This window comes from Capronia epimyces, assembly GCF_000585565.1.
Source record: "Capronia epimyces CBS 606.96 chromosome Unknown aczIQ-supercont1.10, whole genome shotgun sequence".
In the NCBI taxonomy this organism is placed as follows: Eukaryota; Fungi; Ascomycota; class Eurotiomycetes; order Chaetothyriales; family Herpotrichiellaceae; genus Capronia; species Capronia epimyces.
In genome coordinates, this window is record NW_006912913.1 from 22,340 (window position 1) to 35,881 (window position 13,542).

A 13,542-nucleotide genomic window follows, 5' to 3' on the forward strand; every position below is an offset into this window, starting at 1 on the left:
CTCTGATGCTGCATAGAGCGCATTGCCATATTCTCCTCCTTGAGCATTGACATGCGCTCCCTTGTCGAGGAGTGTCTGCACCACCTTCTCGTGACCACGCCGTGATGCTGCATGGAGCGCATTGCCATATCTTCCTCCTTGAGCATTGACATCCGCTCCCTTGTCGAGGAGTGTCTGCACCACCTTCTCGTGACCATACTCACTCGCCCAGATTAATGCTGTCCGGCCGTCACTATCCGGTTCATCAATACCGTAATTTTCTTTCTGCTGTAATATCAACTTCAGTATGTTCTCATGACCCAGAAGTCCCCCAAGCCGTATCGGACTCATCTCCGGAAGGTTGCCATATGGCTTCGCCGCCTGCCAAAATATTGGGAACCAGACGTCGTATAAACGGCTGTTGACCTGATAAAGATCAACTGTTCGAGGTATTAATCTATCATCTTGAGAAAGGTTTGCCTCTCGTAGGTGAGATGGCCAGTGTTCTGCTGAATAGACTAAAAAACTTTGGTTATGATTGTTTCCTTCAAAAAAGTCATTAGGAGTGTGGTAATTCTGGAATTCGCGGAGAAAAGACTTTGCTGTTGCCGCGACATCGTCAAAGGACAGAAATTCAACGCATATTTGAGTCATCTCTCTCTCAATGCCTCGCGGATTGAGGCAATGCTTCCATCCAGACAGAAAGGTAGTGGCACCGCTCCCACCAACCAAAAACTCCTTAGCCGTCTGGTGAATGAGATATATTCGCCCATGGTTAATGAAGATGAAGAGACCACACCAATCGCGAATATTATTCTCCAGCCTCCTAGGGTCGAGTTTAGCCTTGTGTAGAGATATAGCGTGAGTTGACGTGGCTATGCCGAGTGCGATGGCCATCTCTTCGACTTGGAGCGGCCGCCGTGTCCCAACCACAATCTGGAGAATCTTTTTCACATTGCCTCTCTGCTCCTGATTAATGCGACTTAGAATTTTCTCGTATGCGTCTTCCACGCTAGACGGCAGTAACTGGATCGATGCTTCCTCCAGGCGGAAACTGTTACGGTAAGTCTGGTATATACTCTCAATCGCGAGATATAGCCACAAGTACGTGCGATGCTCCATCCCCAGAAGTTGGGTCTCCAGTTGGTCCTTGGTGTTGTTATCCAATTTTAAGTCAGTCGCGAGTTTTCCCACTCGCATTCGGATGACTAAGTCGATTTCTTGGTGAATTTGGTCGTTCTCCTCTTCACCTCTTAGACGGATCGTAGGGAGATCGTGCAGCATCTTCTGGAACTCCACCTGTATATCATCATAGGGCCGGCTAGTGACGAGAAATTTCAGTCGGCCTCGCCGCATTGACGACGGGAAGGCTGATACCTGGGTGTAAAACCGGGAAAGCATCTTAATCAGCCACCGTCGATCCAAGAGTTGACATTCGTCCAGCGCATCCAGAACGCACGTCATGTCGTGAGCCTGGTCATCTCTTGCGGCGGCGACCAATATGCGCCATAGCTCTGACACGTCCTTCACGAGCTTGTCGCCAGTCTTCTCCCATGCCGGAATTGCATATTGAATTAGCTCAGGCTGACGGGAGAACAGTTGATGGAGGAGGGCGCAGAGAGCCGTGGCCACGTTGTCCTGCACTTCGTTATCCTTGAAAAAGAAGTAGCAAACCGTATGCTGATCAGTATTGTGAAGTTCATTGTCCACCAGCGATTTGGCGAGGACCGACTTGCCACAGCCCGGATCCGCCGAGATCCAGAGTAGGTCATCATGGGTCTTGGTGAGCCACTGCTGATACTGGGAGTGGGACAATACCCATTGGCAAGTGCCCTCCACCCGATCGGGATTGACATCCTTGAATTGTTCGTACGTGCTGGTTTTGAATGCCCGATGACAGTCTTGATATTGATCATTCCGGTACCGTGTCTCTTCGTTCGAGGACTGCTGTCTCGTCTCTTTCAGCATCTCCTTACTAACCTCTAAATGATCGGATAAAATACCTAAGGAAGAGATCAGACATTGATTGCCCTCTTGAGATAACAAATCATTCTCAAAATATCAGTACCTACCCATGACTTCCTGAACCAGCCTCTCGCCAGCTGTCTGCTGAGGTGTCACGTGCGTCAGGAACCACTTAGTGTATGCAGCCGCTGTGGTAGCCGCATACTTCTGCCACGCATCGTTTTTGTGATGGTCCGCGTAGTCGCAAATCCCTCGCACGACCAGGCAAGGGAAATTGTTCATCAAGCCAGCCGCCTCCATTTCCACACAAATCGCCCCGAATTCCTGACCCAGGCGGTCTCGCAGTCTGCCATCTTTGAGCACTTGGTTCCCTGACGCGATCGTCCCGTAGTGGACCATGGGATTCTGGTGTCTCCGTAACGGTCTCCGAATCTGACCATCCTCACACAACCCACAACGTGACAGCGGCCAGAGCCAGAGCCACAAAGTCCACAATATCCACCACCATTGGGACGGATCGCATCGAGTGCAATGAAGATAGTCTTTTTCGACACCGGGGGGGTTGTATCCCTCATCTTCGAGACCGGGATGCTTTTGAGTCATCTCCTTGAGGTATCTGGGTACAGGGCTTTCTTGGAGCCCAGTTTGTGATCGAAGAGAATTAAGTGCTGTTAAAAGCAGGGTTGGGGGGCTGTTGAGGGATCCTTTACGCCTGAACTCGTCTCCTCTCAAGGTTTTCCCTAGATCGTACTGGACCACTCCGCCGAAGGTATGGTCTGGCTGGCTGACCACGATATCGCCCAGCCGGATATCGCGACCACTCCGGTGGTCAGGGATCCCCCCTCCGATCCCCACCAGCAGCCCAAACCGCAGACCAGTGAGTGTTCTCAACATGTCTTTGGCTACGGTGGCGGCAGCATTGGTCCCATCGACGCCTGCTGGCAGGCATGCAATCGCCACATGGTGTCGGCCCATGCGTCCAAGGATGTAGCTATTATTGTCCTGCGCATCTTTACTCTGGAGTGGTTCATCCACGTCGTCCAGCATGGCCCGCACCGCAGTCAACTCGTGGGGTAAAGCGCACACTACTCCCACATGATATTGGTCGATCGATAGAGAAAGATTGCGAGCCATAGGCACGGATATCAACGATTATTGTAGATCGAACAAATATTAAGAGGTAATCTATGTTCTCGAACAAGACCGGTGGAATGAGTATAAGGATGACGAGGATGAGGTGCGGTAGAGAAATCGTGGAGTTTTGAGATACGATGATCAGGCTGAGAGGGATCGTCGAGAGCGTCCTTATAGCAAGGGCTATACCGCCATTGTTAGTGCCTAACACAAAAAGTGGGTGGTGAGGCTGAGACTGTTTTCAGGATAGGAATGGGTCAGTGAAGCACGAGGGTAAGAAGAAAAGGCCGCTGGGCAACGGCGGCACGATATTCACGTCGAGAATCTGTAGTCTCTGCGCCTAATCGTAGGCGACCGAGATTGCAGCGGCAGCGCAACAGTAGCGACATCGTGTTAGGCTTTGCTGGTCGCCAGCTGAACGGCTAAATAGCCAACCTGAGGGTTGTAGAGCGCTTAGATCGAAGGAGGGGTGCGAGGGTGCAGGTGTGACTGACAGGGTTGCCAAGGGAATGTCAAGAACGTCCGGACGGTCACAGGCTAGCCGTTTAAGACCTTCGAAACAGGCTAGTAGCCCTATGTAAATTACCGATAGTATATAGTCAGACGGTCCCCAGGACCTAGCAGAATTCATCATGTTCCTCCGTTGAGTCACATCTGGTAGCACCATCAAAATCACGGGCAGCGCCAGAACGCCTTACTTGGGTGCACGTCACGTGTTTCAGGCCACGAACGATCATTGTCACACAGACGCCAATATTATTATACCAGAGAGACAATCACGTGCACTGCGGGTGGATTAATTACTGCTCAAGGGCCAATAAGGCGGTAGAAGATATCATGATAGACGGGATGTGGATGAGCCACATCTTGTGGCTGGCGTGGCGGTGGTGTTACTGTAATTTTACCCATGACCATACTCGGGTTGGTCCTCGGCTGTTTGATGATCTGCATCGAAGTACCGGACAAGGGTGTGGTGGATAAGTACGGCAGCACCGACCGTGAACGATGGATAGTGGCATTTTTGATAATTGGTACCACAATGCACAGACCGCGGTGCTGTATGAGTGAGTGCGCATGCAGCGCAGGCGCGAGAAGGCGACATTGAGCGCGTATGCCAAGACTATTTCACGTGACTAAGCGTCTTCATCCTACTTTGCTTCGCTCAGTACGGATCAAGAAAGCTGCGAATATCATTGGACGATAAGAATGCAACTTGTCAAATGTTGCATCAGGTGACTTGAAGGCTCCTGGTCTGGAGAATACTTGATCCTCTCCGGATCTTCCTATGGTCAACACGGGCCTGGCTTGTGTTTCTGAGAAACGCCGAGCACCAACAATACCACGCTTTTGGGTTGGGGGTGAGGGTGGGTAAAGGATGAAGTACCGTAATCACTTTACGCTCCTTTTCCACAACTTCTGGTGGGAAAATTGAAAAGCTGTGAGAGCAGCGACCATTATACGAGAGGCATGACATACGAAGGCTCGAATTCACCATTAATGTCGCCGAAGTCGAAGTCGAAGTCGAAGTCGACTGCATGAGACCGTGGAAACCATGTGGAGCCTTGTTGCTAGACTTAACCTGCTCGTGATCCTGTCAGAAGTACTACAAGCGGAGATTTATATTTGTTTATCGTCCTTCACGGTAAAACAACGATTTAAAGCCTTAAGACTAAGATAATTTCAGGATACAGAAATGAATAACAAGGTTGGAAGTAATAAGAAATTAAAGCAGTAAAGGCTGGCGCGCCGCCGCAAGAGTCTTTTTACCAAGGGATTCGAACTTGGCCACCTATACAACGTCGATGTGTATATTGTCGTGTAGGCTTATGGTCGTGTATATACCTTCAATTCTAATCCCGAGAGTGAATAGATTCGGTCGGAAGAACAATTAGTCAGTTTTATCCTCTTTATACGTAATTAGCGAGCTAACCTGCACGGCGTGGTATCTAGGGCAAAATATACCCTCCGCCGGTTAGAAAGTGTCCCAGTGATTTTGTATACCGCTTTAGTAATCAGCTAGTAAAAAGGTCTACCAAAGATTCCAATATGAATCACCGTCTAGGCACTTCGGCATACAAGAGCGATTAATCTCCGGAGAATAAAGACTACACTATCGAAGGCCGGTGTCCTTCAAACGAGGATACATCGTGTACAGAAAAGGATGGTAATGAGAAAACATCGAGGAAGAATTAATAAACCTTGAGACATTTCGAACGAATTCCCCTCAGCGTCTTGGAACTTACCTAAGGATCCATTCCTCTTAAACCTCATCACTTTCCCCTGGTCCAATGGCGGGCTAAGCATACATATATTATACAGTATCTGAAGCCAAAATCTTCATCCATATTTAAGTAGACTCGCCGAGATCTCTCGTCATCTCCCTCCGACGCCTTAGGGGCTGTGGACAATATTGTGAACATTCAACGCGTGAATTTTAAAATGACTCGCGTCAAGACATTCCACTCGGGTCACCTGGCAGTGGGGGTGCGGACAGACGAACGCAAGACTAGGTGCAAGATGATTGAGGTGTTGGTTTTGGACGTGTCTTGTCAGCAAGAAGCTGTTTTTGAAGCAATGCGTCCGTATTTCTGGAGCGAGACTGTCATCGCCGAGACAAAAGAGGCGCTGAGTCCCGGGGAAGACGATGGGGAAAATTTCCGGGCAGGTGTCGATGAAGCAATCATTGGGGTTTGGATCTTGGGCCGGTGGGGAATCCAACTGGTCGCACTTCTGCTTGGCTCTGCGCGGTCGCTGACTGTCCCGGCGACCGCAGAGAGCGCATAGGAGACGGACGATCTGAGCGCTATTTTGAATCTGGTCATCATAGGAGGGTGTCTCGTAGGGCGCTGGGAAGAGCAGCCTTGCGAGCCCCTGACGCTCGGAAAATGCAAATGTAGCAGGAGTAGGGCCATCAGCTTCCTCTTGTCCGGTGTATTGATTCTCCAAACAGGTCGAACCCAGCGTCTGGAAATATTCGGCTTGGAGCGATTGCAGTTCGTCGGTCTCATCTTTCGTCAATATCTTCTTGTAAGTGCGGAATAGCTTGTCATGCTCAGAAAGTCGAGTTCGCAATTCGGGAGTCTCCTGGGCTAGCTTTCTCGCCTTAGAGAGAGTAACAAAATCGCGCCGAATCGCCTTAGTACTTTGGAGCCATCCTTCTTTGGCCGCCCGGATCTCTGGTTTCGAGCTAAGCTGGCGTCGTTGAGCCAAGGTCAGGCTGGTAGGCGCATTCGGGTCGCGCGTCAGAGAAACGTGGCCAAGGAGGCGCATGGAGCGTTCGTCCGAAGGTTTCTCTAGAACAGCAGCGACGATGTCGACGTCCACCACATCATTCTGGTAGTGACGCTGGTAGATTCCATCGTGGGCATGGCCCATAACCTGATTACGTACGCTGGAAGGGGTAGTTTCTGCTCTAGTTAATCTCATACGCAAAAAGAAGATTAGAAGCGGAAGTGGCCTTACTATTTATAGCGGCTGCGGCGGTGCGACGAAGCATCTTGAATTCAAATTCCATTCTAAATGCCCGTCCGAGTCATCGGTTCCAGGTGGCCATCTGATTGTATTGACTTGCTTGACTAGGAGACGTTACAATCTTACCTATCGAGTTTCGGACGCTTCGGCGAAGGACAGGAGCAAACTTCCAGTCTGGTGCCTATTCGATCGGGACAGATTTAAGGCGACTGGGGATTTTGATGTTCCATAAATCCATTGGATCACGGATCCAAGGGCTTGCGAAGGCTGAATCGCGGAATGCATGGCCAAGGATGAATTTGACGAGGCAGAAGCACGGTGTGTCACGGCGTTCGGTAAACTTGATCACAGGCCTAACCTGGTCAGCAGACATTGTTCAGGGCCTGCACGTAATCTATATACTGACTGAGGTGAGAACTCACGGATTACCTCTATTTCGTTTCCCTTTAAGGAGACGAAGCCGAATATGCATACCCAATTTCACGCCTCGGGGCGGGTGGTCCGGGTCACGTATAGCGTACAGCTGAATGTCCCTGTATTGTACGGCATCATTGCGACCATAGTAGCAACTATCGATCACAGTCCCCGCGCGTGCGGTTGTAGAGCCACAAAATATGTTGAGCGTCCAATGCTGAATTCGGTCTCGCTCGAGAGGATAGGGGTCATCATTAATGACCCAAAAGAAATGGGCAAGGCTGAAGATGTCGTCGGAATCCATATTCTGTCGGACCGACCCTCCTCACTGAGTTCATACTTGTCAATGAGCTTATCCGTAATAAACTGATTCGTAAATGTCAAGTCAGCCTATGACACTCATCGGGGTGTCCAGGAGTTATACATTCTTCATATCCATCTTGATAATATGATCAACCGGATTGGACATGTGCTGAAGTACGGCCATCCTCCACGTTCTGGCAAAGACAAAAAGTGACGAGGCTTTTGTACGGGATGACTGCTCACAGTCATATTCAAGAAAGGCTCTAGCGACTTGGTAGGTTAAGTGTTTTCGGCATACTTCGACAGGATCAGAGGAGGAGAAGTGGCCGGTCTCGCGGTAAACGTGTTCACAGAATCTATAGGGAAATCAGTCAGCTAAAGCGAGGCTAATGTGATATACTTGCTGTGGTGGAAGGAAAGCCTGACCTGGTCCACCGTCTCCATGTGGATGCAATGCCGTTTAGGGTGCTGTCCTCATATGCCGGCGGGCAGATGTCAGTTCTAGAGTCCAGGTGGCCGACCACCGCGGCGAACGATTTCTTCGGCCTCGAGCCTTTTCTTGTGCTTCGTGCTGCGTAGCGGCTGCGGGTGACTGCCATGGTAGAGAGCTGAACTCGAGCGCCGTCGCAGAGGGCTAGAGATTAGGTAAAGATAGTGGGACATAGTGGACAGAGGGTAAGTCGCATAAGAATAGGGACGGGCTTTATATAATAACGTAAATGGAAAGATAGGAGAAACTCGGTCGAGGGATGTAGCTAGCACAGTACGAGGGGCAATCGGTGGTGTATAGAAAAGAAGACTGACATTACGACGACAAAACCACAGGGCTACGTGAGATCGTGGTGTTGGCGGGCCACGCGCGCGGGTGCAGAGGAGGCCAAAAGCGGCGCCCACGACCGCCGTTTTCGGCGGCCATTTCACCGACATGTTGAGATACTCCGTATTTGTTTAGTTGCAGGATGCTGGCACGGGCACGGGCACGCAGAGACCCTGATCGGCGCGACGTCACTGCGCAGGCGCCCGAGTCGAACATCTCTTGACTTTTGACACACCTACCTACCTATGCAAAGGTCTCGATCAACGTCGCGAACATCACGAACATCACGAACCGCCTGTTTATGGCCTCTGGCCTGTTCTAGTCTTCTATGCGTTCCCACAATCTCATGTCCTCTTAGCCTCCAAAGTCATCGTCATGGCACCTCAGATTGAGATCTCAATACCCAACACCACCGTTGCCGGAACCTCGAAACCGTACACAGTGTACAACATCACACTGCGCCTCCCTCTTCGCTCCTTCACTGTCCAGAAACGCTACTCGGATTTTGTCGCTTTGCACAATGGACTGACCGACCAGGTTGGTTCGCCGCCTCCTGTTACCATCCCCCCCAAGGCCTGGTTCTCGAAGACGGTCTCAAACCCAGAGCTCACGGAAGACCGTCGGCAAAAATTGGAACAATACCTGAAGACAATCAACGAGATAGAGGATTCACGATGGCGTACGACAAGTGTGTGGAGGGCGTTCTTGAATCTTCCAAGTTCCTTTGCGAACCAGACGTCAAGTAAGGCTGGTGCTCTGCACTCGGTCATCACAGGGCCAGGAGGAGGCGGCGCACCCATCACAGATGCCGTGGTCTGGCTAGATTGCTATCGAGATCTGAAAACGCATCTACAAGACGCCCGACTGAATTTGACATCTCGCGATCAAGCTTCAACTCCTCAGAAACAACACGAGGCCAGTGCTGCGGCCAAGAGCAGTCTGGTCAAGGCGGGCTCGTTGGTCGCCGCTCTAGAGCAGGGTCTCGCGAATATCCGAAAAGCCACGAACGGCGAATGGGGAGTGCACAGACTGGGAGACGGCGAAATACGAAGAAGAAAGGACTTGCTGGCCTCGGCGAAGAAGGATCGCGATGGCCTCGAAAATCTCTTGAATGCCATGGCCACCAAATCCAAACTCGATGGCGCCGTTGCGTCCATGCAAGAAACGCAGGAGCTCATTGGGTCCAAACCAAAGGCGAGCGGGCGGGTGTTGGGCAAGGAGACTGCCGAGACGAGAGAGCTGGACAATCAAGGCGTGCTACAGCTACAGAAGCAAAAGATGGCCTCACAAGACCTGGACGTCGAGGAACTGCGGAAGATCGTTCAAAGACAGAAAGAACTGGGCATTGCCATCAATCAAGAGCTTGAAGTCCAGAACGAGATGCTGAGGATGGTCGACGAAGATACCGACCGCGTGCAAGGGAAGATCAACATTGCGAAGAGAAGGATAGGCAAAATCTCCTAGAAAAAAGAGCTCCGGTCATGTAATGCTTTCATCAATTGGGTATCTGTACCGTTCCAGCACGTTTGATGTTGCTTTTTCAGATCATGCATTCATCCATCTCAACAACAACCTGGCCCGGGACCGGCTTCTTAGCCCTTCAGACTCATGAATGTGTCGGCATCCGCCCGGCTGACATCTGAAGACGGCGAGGTGTCATTGGCGATCAAACCAAGTTTGGTGACGCGGATTCGGTACCACAGGTCGGTTCGATTGCCACCTAGCTCTCCAGCCGTCAGCTTCTTTTTGAGGTCGCGCAGGACTTCGTTGTACAAGGCTGGTTCTTCAAACCCCAGTATCTCTTCCCGAATCACTCCCAGACCTTCCAGGACTCGGTCATAGTTCGCGTCTCCGAAGCTGCGGAGGATCCAATCCTGCAATATTGACGCCAACTGTTGGACAGCATCTTTCACCAAGTTCAGATCGGAAGATTGCTCTAACATCTGTCTGAACTCCGGAATGGCATTGTCTGGAGAGATTTGAGTGCGGTTCTGTTTGCGGAAGAGGTCGTCAACATTGAGGCCGGATAAGGGCTTCTCGGTTTCCCGATACTTCCTCCGACCTTTGGTCTTGGGCGGGACCTTCTTGACATCCGCAGCAGCAATCAATCGAGCCAGCGCGCCTTTAGTCTGCTCCTGGAGCTCCTCGGGCTGCCTCGAGTATGCAAGGAACATTTCTGACTTCTCTGGAATGTCGTCTGTCTGATGCACCGCTCGATACTTGATCGCCCCTTCGATAGTATGCAGAACTGGAGAGAACGTGTCGTCTATACACATTTCCTCTTCATCACCACGCACCAGGCTCATACTGTCAACGAATTCACTCATACTATCCAACAACTCTTCTGAGGGTAAGTTGCGGTGCTCCGTCAACTCCTTTCCGGAAACCGTAAGGACTCTGTCGACAGGCGGAAATCGATAAGATCGGACATCCTCTGCAAAAGTAAGAATGTTCTCGATCAAGCATTCGAAGTCAGTTTCGACAAAAGGTGATAGGAGTGTGATAATGGGCTCTGACATGTCTTTCTTGACGAGCCTACCCACGGCGACCGATCCGAGTTCATACAGGCCATGGATCAACGAGGATAGGGCAATGGCAGCTTTGTCGTTGCCCTTTTGTGCAACGATCATGCTGGAATTGTCGAGAATCATGTAGCGTTCCACCATGTCCACGGGAATGAACCCCAGAATATCATATCCTGCTTGTGTCTCAAGTTTGGTGATGTTTTGCTCCGACTCTGAAATTGCAACTGCAGTGCGACCATACTCGAAGCCTTTGGCTAATTCGTCACGCTCAACGTCTCGCGTGCCTCCACCAGATTCCTCGTCTTTGACCTTGTACTTGTACAGGCTGTGGACGGCGCTCATGTCTTCCTCGGGCAGCGCGGCGTCGCGGACGGCATATGCGCTAGCGGTCGGCGGCCTCTTGATGGATGTTTTGAAATACCTCTCGACGTCGATGGAGAGTGCTGTGTCGTAGTGCTCTGGATCGCCCAGTTTCAGCTGGCCTTTGAAGGTGGGAGTAGGTCTGACGGGTTTGATATTTGGTCGAGAGAGTTCATCGATGGCCTCCTGCATCGTTCCATAGACACCCCCACTCAAATCTACCAGCGTCTTCAAGATTTTCTCATTCTGCATTTTCACTGGCGACTTGTCCTCTTCCTTGAACCCAAACTCCGGGTCGTCAAAGTCAATGCCCAAGACCACCAGTTCAATACCCTTGCCCTTAAACTCGCTGGCAGTGTCTTCCACATCGTCGTCGTCGATGCGACCAGTTGCATTTGTGATCACGACAATCTTCTTCTTGTACTTCAGAGTCCCGCAGTGCTTCGCCATCATATCAACGGCAACGATGATGGCGGATAGGACATCGCGATCATCGGTCTTGCTGGGCCGTAGCATGGCTGGCAATGCTTGCAGCTGAGGCATCAGGATCTGTGAGATGGGTTGAAGAACGCTAATGTTGCGGTAACCGTCATCGTCTTGCAAGTCGTTGGAGGTGTGGTCTGTCCCAAACCCGACGACACCGATTTGGAGGGTTTTACGGCCCGTAAGCACGGTATTTGTGATCTTGTCCCAAACGTACTGGAGAGCCCACTCAAGATCACTGATGCTTCGTCCAGAGTGTTCCTCGCCCATGGACCTGGCTAGGTCGATAACGTAGAGTGTTGCTTCTTTGTCCATTGCGTCTTCCGTCCGTCCCTGCGCGTCGAGTGTGAAAGGGGGAGGCTTGACGAATCTCAGGGTCCAGCGCAAGCCTGAGCCCTGGAACAGTGATGATTAGGGGGTGCTGGGGGTGCTGGGGGTGCTGGCCCATCCATTTGAGCTCATGCGATTGATCGCGTCTGCTGGCTGTTCCTCTTCAGTGACCCCGCGAAAGCGCAGGCAGCATCTCGCGAACGGTGAACGTAGTCACGTGTGGAGCCGTGACGCCAGCGTGCCTCGGCATCACCATCCTCACACCACCAATGACGTGACGTGCCGCCGGCTTCTTGTGTGACTTTCCAATGTCGGAGCATCTCGAGCTTCTTCTAGAAAGCTAGAAAAAGCAGATCATAGAGAGAGTATACTCGAGTTGTTTTCTTCTTTACTTTATCCGACGTCTATTCTGTACAGCCATGTCTATAATCTATTCGGCAGCCCCTTACCATATCATCAGGTACGAACAGTCCCTGTACTCCATACCGCCGTCCACTGTTCATCTAACGTCTCCTTAGCTATGGCATCCTTCTGGGTGCTGAGACCTTCCAGTCCTTCATCGGCGGCATCGTAGCCTTCAGAAACCTGCCTCGACCACAATTTGCAACTCTCCAATCCGCTATTTTCCCAATCTACTTCTCGCTGCAGACTGCACTTCCTGTCATCCTAGCATTGACGTTCCCCGCCGAACGGACTGCCATTGGAACGACCTCATCTAGCTTTTCAGGCGTCCTCGAGCCGACCAACAGACTCCATGTCTTGACGCCTCTTTTGACGATCTTCCTTGGTGGGCTGCTGAACGCAGCATTCGTCGGACCTGCGACAACCAAAACCATGCGAGAGCGGAAACACCAGGAAACAAAAGACGGGAAGAAAAGTCATGATCCGCCTCCGCACAGCAAAGAGATGCAAGCTCTGAACGCAAAGTTTGGTCGGCTTCACGGTATATCTTCGTTGGCCAACTTGACGGCATGGATCGCGACTGTTTGGTATGGCTTCTATCTTGCAGATAGACTTTCTTGACGTTACACATCACATGGTTAGAGATCGGAGAGTCGGGCATCTCACGTTTGTATTTGCAATCTTGACCACGATGCAGCGAGGAATTTCCACGTCTTCGGTTGGCTCATCTGCCAGAAAATATCAGAGTACGAACAGACTTCACCCCGATCTTTGGGATCGTGTCAATCACGGGCACTTATGGGCTTGTCTAATTCAAACTCCGTATCCCCAGACTTCCACGTACGACGCAGATATCTCCACGTTTCTAGGGGAATGGGATGTTTTCTGCAAATCTTTCGGCTGATCGCTTCGCACGATAGCAGTTTTCACAATATTATGCGTGTAATAATTTGTCCAGTCCATGACCGAGAGACTTGCCCGAGAAATTCGTTTTTGTTCAAACTAAACCGAGCAGATATTGATCACCAGTTGAAGATATTATCACTCGATGAGCGCGACAGCTCAGATTAGTGAACATGAAACTCCGCTCTTCAATACGGCTCTGAGCTTAGAGACAGTGCTGACAGGTGCGTTTCAGGAGCCCGCTCTCTATCGTCCATCATCGAAGATCAGCCACACTAATTAGCCACTTGTTGACTTTAACCACACCGCCGCTCATCAGGGAAGCCTTGAACCGGGTGCACTTCTCTTGCTATCTGGGCGATAGAGAATCCAGACGCAGGTTGCTGGTCAAAGCGACGTTCGTTCTATGGGGAGCTGCTGACTACGCCGTCAGGTGCGCACGGTGCGCACGGCTCG

At 51.0% G+C, this 13,542-nt stretch overlaps 5 protein-coding genes across 5 annotated transcripts; 2 read left to right on the forward strand and 3 right to left on the reverse strand.

The window, feature by feature from the left end:
* Positions 1–292: 292 nt before the first annotated feature.
* On the reverse strand, positions 293–3,078 carry A1O3_09545 (uncharacterized protein; the record flags this gene model as incomplete). The annotated part of the gene is made up of 3 exons (XM_007739639.1): positions 293–405; positions 507–1,982; positions 2,052–3,078. 3 exons carry the CDS (start codon positions 3,076–3,078, stop codon positions 293–295), a joined length of 2,616 nt encoding a protein of 871 aa, XP_007737829.1.
* A 2,391-nt stretch (positions 3,079–5,469) lies between these two features.
* A1O3_09546 (uncharacterized protein) lies at positions 5,470–6,453 on the reverse strand (the record flags this gene model as incomplete). Its single annotated transcript, XM_007739640.1, has 1 exon — positions 5,470–6,453. One exon carries the CDS (start codon positions 6,451–6,453, stop codon positions 5,470–5,472), a length of 984 nt encoding a protein of 327 aa, XP_007737830.1.
* A 2,005-nt stretch (positions 6,454–8,458) lies between these two features.
* Positions 8,459–9,547, forward strand: A1O3_09547 (regulator-vacuolar morphogenesis; the record flags this gene model as incomplete). The annotated part of the gene is made up of 1 exon (XM_007739641.1): positions 8,459–9,547. The coding sequence occupies one exon, from the start codon at positions 8,459–8,461 to the stop codon at positions 9,545–9,547; it is 1,089 nt and encodes a 362-aa protein (XP_007737831.1).
* A 128-nt stretch (positions 9,548–9,675) lies between these two features.
* A1O3_09548 (ATP-dependent DNA helicase 2 subunit 2) lies at positions 9,676–11,766 on the reverse strand (the record flags this gene model as incomplete). The annotated part of the gene is made up of 1 exon (XM_007739642.1): positions 9,676–11,766. The coding sequence occupies one exon, from the start codon at positions 11,764–11,766 to the stop codon at positions 9,676–9,678; it is 2,091 nt and encodes a 696-aa protein (XP_007737832.1).
* A 434-nt stretch (positions 11,767–12,200) lies between these two features.
* Positions 12,201–12,804, forward strand: A1O3_09549 (uncharacterized protein; the record flags this gene model as incomplete). The annotated part of the gene is made up of 2 exons (XM_007739643.1): positions 12,201–12,241; positions 12,300–12,804. The coding sequence occupies 2 exons, from the start codon at positions 12,201–12,203 to the stop codon at positions 12,802–12,804; spliced, it is 546 nt and encodes a 181-aa protein (XP_007737833.1).
* Between the last annotated feature and the right edge of the window lie 738 nt (positions 12,805–13,542).